Source organism: Nicotiana sylvestris, chromosome 6, assembly GCF_000393655.2.
Source record: "Nicotiana sylvestris chromosome 6, ASM39365v2, whole genome shotgun sequence".
Taxonomy (NCBI): Eukaryota; Viridiplantae; Streptophyta; class Magnoliopsida; order Solanales; family Solanaceae; genus Nicotiana; species Nicotiana sylvestris.
The window spans coordinates 73,141,813-73,147,327 of NC_091062.1; the positions used below are offsets into that span (position 1 = coordinate 73,141,813).

Below are 5,515 nucleotides of genomic sequence, written 5' to 3' on the forward strand. Positions count from 1 at the left end.
TGCTCTCCAGGTGGGCGCCTGATTACAACATTTGAACTATATTCCCTTGCTCTCCAGGTGGGCGCCTGATTACCAAATCTTTAACTGTATTCCCTTGCTCTCTAGGTGGGCGCCTGATTACCAAATCTTTAACTGTATTCCCTTGCTTTCCAGGTGGGCACCTGATTACCAAAACTTTAACTGTATTCCCTTGCTTTTCAGGTGGGCGCTTGACTACCAAAACCTTAGCTATATTCCCTTGCTCTCCAGATGGGCGCCTGATTGCCGAAACTTGAATTGTACTCCCCTGCTCTCCAGGTGGGCGCCTGATTGCCAAAACTTGAACTATATTCCCTTGCTCTTCAAGTGGGCGCCTGATTGCCAAAACTTTAATTGTACTCCCTTGCTCTCCAGGTGGACGCCTGATTGCCAAAACTTCAACTGTATTCCCTTGCTCTCCAGGTGGGTGCCTGATTGCCGAAACTTGAACTGTATTCCCTTGCTCTCCAGGTGGGCGCTTGATTGCCGAAATTTTAATTGTATTCCCTTGCTCTCCAGGTGGGCGCCTGATTGCCGAAACTTGAACTGTATTCCCTTGCTCTCCAGGTGGGCGCTTGATTGCCGAAATTTTAATTGTATTCCCTTGCTCTCCAGGTGGGCGCCTGATTGCCGAAACTTGAATGTTCATATGAAACTGCTGCCTTTGAACCTGATTACAATAAAACAAACAAAACAAAAGAAATTTTCCTGCCCCAGTTTGGTGCTGGGCTCATCTATGAGTGTTAATTGAATCATGTCACCAAATATCTCTATGAATTTGAAAGCTAAATCTCATTATCCAGGAGGGTCGTGAGAACTCCTAGTTAAATGACAACTTTACATCTAAATTATATCTTTTAAAGGTATGACTCCCACTAAACCTTGTTATCTAAGAGGGTCTTAAAACTACATCCCATTATCCAGGAGGGTCCTGAAAATAAAAAATCAAGTCTTATCTTAAAGTGACAACTTTTACGGCTGAATTATACTACCCTACAACAGAACTTACGCTAAATCTTGTTATCTAATGGAAATTTTAAAGCTAAGTCCCATCATTTAGGAGGGTCCTGAAAGCTCTTAATTGAATCCTATCTCAAGCATGAAAACTTTGAAGCCAATTTATATTCCTTTGGGGTACATTTATGCTAGATTTTGCTACTCGTGATTGTTTTGAATTTTAAACTAGGTCCCATTTTCCAGGAGGGTCTTGAGAATTTACTGTCAAACCTGTCTAGTGCTTGCTTTTCCCTTATGGATGGTTTCTCCAAAACAAATGAAATTTCTACCTCTATTTCAATCAAAGAAAAATCTTGTCAGTTTTAAAATGTGGTGGTTAGTTTGTGGAATTCTTGCTGAAGGTCTCTCCGCTGCCGTGCTTGGTTTCGACTAGCTCCCCCGAACTGGCCAAGAACCGTTTGTCTTTCTGACTGACTTTCACCCACATGACCTTGGATGACCCGAGTGTTTTGTACCCAAACCATTGTGTTACATCTCTGACCCATCTATCTGAACCTCTACATCTCCCATGCAACTACTAAACCATTCCACCGATGGAACTTTCGCTGACCCTTTATATCCCATTTTGCATCATACTATCTCTGGCGATGCTTTGGCCACACTGTGCTTTGTGCAATTTTGGAAGTTGGTAGTGAGATTTGAAACCCTTTCTTATTTTCTTTAACAAAACTGACATTAGAAACATCTTAGAGAAATAAACCCAAAAGAAATAAAATGCAATGACTTTGAGAGTTAGGGATAAGAGAAATCCAAATTGGAAGACTGTCTGAAGGGGGAAAAGAAAAAAAGACTTATCTGAGTGGAGCAACTGGTACCCTTGATCATGACATGCATTTCGGATTAATCGGCCCAGTCTATCCAACCAATCAACTTTCAGTTGTCGTACTTTACGCCCCGAGATCTTCAAAGCCCAATTTCTTCACCAAAACCTTGGTCTTGTTCGGCCTGCGGTGCCCTGAAGGGTTTTCACCACCAACCTCTCTCAGTTGTTCATCTCTTAACTCACTTTCGCCTTGAGGTGCCTGTGAAGGTTTTCACCAATAAGACTCTCTCATTTTTTATTTCTCTCAGCTTCTGTCGCCTTACGGTGCCTATGAGGGTTTTTACCAATAAGACTCTCTCATTTTTCCTTTTCCTTGCTTGGACCGGAGTGTTGCCCCTGATATGAATCAACTACATTTGCTCGACTTGGCATCTCTCGAAGACTGGTCGGAAGGTCTTTCTTTGGACCGCCATGTAGTTTTCTTTTGGATGGGGTTAGAAAGAAAGGGTATCAAAAGGCTCAAAGCAACTCAATTGGGTTCAACATTATAACTTTTGGAATCAGATTTCTTACAAAAACCGCAACTTCTGCCCCAGTTTCTTTGCTTGGGGACTTTTGGATTTTTATTTTGATGGGACCGAACCGTGAGGCTGCCTACGTATCCTTTAAAGGAATCAGGTCGAACGTAGTTTATGATTAGGAATTGCTTTGTTTTTATATTAAATATTTTTTCTTTCTATCTTTTTCTCTTTTCTTCTTTACTTCTTTGTTGAATTTTGCTATTGATTCCAAAAGAGGGGTATGAAACAAAATAAATAAGGCTCAAAGGGGTAACATAGGGTAAAGTGTTTGGATAGCAGAACAAAATGCTTTCGTCATTCCAATCTTCCAAACATGCCAAGTACAAATAAATACAATTTAACCAAAGAAAATCATACATAATATCTCTTGACCGCATCAGAATTGATGGCCATTTCTACACACTTGCCTTCTATGTCTGTTAAATACAAAGCACCATTGGACAACACTCTAGTTACGATAAACGGCCCCTGCCAATTTGGAATGAACTTGCCTTTAGCCTCGGCCTGATGTAGAAGGATACGTCTCAACACTTGTTGACCTACTTCAAACTTTCGCGGACGCACCTTCTTATTATATGCTCTTGCCATTCTCTGCTGATACTACTGGCCATGACACACTGCCGCCAACCTTTTCTCATCGATCAAACTCAAATGTTCCAAGCGGGTTTTGACCCATTCATCATCATCAATTTCGGCTTCTGCGACAATCCGAAGGGATGGGATTTCGATTTCTGCGGGTATCATTGCTTCAGTGCCATACACCAGCAAATAAGGAGTTGCCCCTACTGAAGTACGAATAGTGGTGCGATAACCCAGCAACGCAAAGGGTAGCTTTTCATGCCACTGTCTGGAACCCTCCACCATTTTCTGAAGTATCTTCTTTATGTTCTTGTTAGCCGCCTTGACTGCTCCATTCGCCTTGGGGAGGTAAGGGGTGGAATTGCAATGTGTAATCTTGAACTGCTGACATACCCCTTTCATCAGATGACTATTGAGATTAGCACCATTATCTGTAATGATCACCTTTGGGATCCCAAACCGGCAAATGATATTTGAGTGCCCAAAATTGACCACTGCTTTCTTGGTCACAGACTTGAACGTTTTAGCCTCAACCCACTTGGTGAAATAATTGATGGCCACCAGAATGAACCTGTGCCTATTTGATGCTGCTTGCTCAATTGGCCCAATGACATCCATGCCCCACGCAACAAAAGGCCATGGTGCAGACATTGTGTGCAATTCAGATGGTGGAGAATGAATCAAATCTCCGTGCACTTGGCACTGATGAAACTTGCGCACGAAACTGATACAATCTCGCTCCATAGTGAGTCAATAATAACCTGCTCGGAGAATCTTCTTTGCCAGCACATACCCACTCATATGCAGTCCACAGACTCCAGAATGTAACTCGGTCATGATAGTCGTGGCCTGTCTAGCATCTATGCATCTTAACAATCCAAGATCCAGAGTCCTTTTGTATAAAACCCCTCCGCTGAAGAAAAATTCGCTTGGCAACCACCGAATTGTTCTCTTTTGATCAACTGTGGCTTGTACTGGATACACCCCCATCCTGATATATTCCTTGATATCATGAAACCAAGGCTCACCATCAAATTATTTTTTCACCACATTATAGTAAGTATGCTGATTGCGGACCTGAATATGCAAAGGGTCAACATAAGCCTTATCTGGATGATGTAACATTGACGCCAAGGTAGCCAAAGCATCAGCAACCTCATTATGGATCCTTGGAATATGCCTGAACTCTACCGATCGGAACCATTGACAAAGATCATGCAAATATTGCCGGTACGGTATGAGTTTTAAATCCCGTATTTCCCATTCTCCTTGAATCTGGTGTACTAGAAGGTCCGAATCTCCTAAGACCAAGACTTCCTGGACACCCATGTCTGCAGCCAACCTCAAACCCAAAATGCATGCCTCGCACTCAGCCATATTGTTAGTATAATAGAAACGAAGCTGAGCCGTAACAGGGTAGTGGTGCCCTATTTTAGAAATAAGTACGGCTCCTTTCCCAACGCCCTTTATGTTAGCAGCTCTATCAAAGAAAAGTTTCCAACCTGGCTCTTTAGCCTGTTCCAACTCATTAATGTGCATTACCTCTTCATCGGGGAAGTAAGTCTTTAAAGGCTCATATTCTTCATCCACTGGATTCTCAGCCAAATGGTCGGCCAATGCCTGGGCTTTCATCGCAGTCCGAGTCACGTAAATGATGTTAAATTCTGTGAGCAAGATCTTCCACTTTGCGAGCCTCCCTGTAGGCATAGGCTTCTGAAAAATATACTTTAGCGGATCCAAATGAGAGATGAGGTAAGTAGTGTGAGATGACAAATAATGCTTCAACTTCTGTGCTACCCAAGTTGGAGTGCAACATGTCCTTTCCAGGTGCGTGTACTTAACCTCGTAAGATGTGAACTTCTTGCTGAGATAATAGATGGCCTGCTCCTTCCTGCCGGTGATGTCATGCTGACCCAACACACAACCAAATGAGTTGTCCAGGACCATCACATACAGAATCAAAGGTCTCCCCGGTTCTGGTGGCACCAACACAGGTGGGTTTGACAAGTACCCCTTTATCTTATCAAATGCTTCTTGACACTTATCTGTCCACTTGACCGCAACATCCTTATTCAGCATTTTGAAGTTAAGCTCACAAGTTGTCGTAAGCTGAGCAATAAACCTGCTAATGTAGTTCAACCTCCCTAATAAACTCATCACCTCAATCTTGTTCCTTGGGGGTGGCAATTCTTGGATATCTTTGATCTTTGACGGGTCCAATTCAATACCTCGACGACTGACTATGAATCCCAACAGTTTTCCAGACGGTACCCCGAATGCCCACTTTCCAGGAGTGAGCTTAAGATTGTACCTGCGAAGCCTTTGGAAGAACTTTCTTAAATCTCTGACATGGTCAGACTACTTTCTAGACTTTATGATCACATCATCCACATAAACCTTGATTTCCTTGTGTATCATATCATGGAATATGGTCGTCATTGCCCTCATGTAAGTTGCCCCAGCATTTTTCAAACCGAAAGGCATGACTCGGTAGTAGTATGTTCCCCATGGCGTGATGAATGCCATTTTTCTGCATCCTCCTCATCCATTAGGATCT

General features: G+C 42.7%; 1 protein-coding gene across 1 annotated transcript; it reads right to left on the bottom strand.

The window, feature by feature from the left end:
- Nucleotides 1–3,993: 3,993 nt before the first annotated feature.
- LOC138870771 (uncharacterized) lies at nt 3,994–4,590 on the bottom strand. The gene has a single exon (XM_070148608.1). The coding sequence runs from the start codon at nt 4,588–4,590 to the stop codon at nt 3,994–3,996; it is 597 nt and encodes a 198-aa protein (XP_070004709.1).
- Between the last annotated feature and the right edge of the window lie 925 nt (nt 4,591–5,515).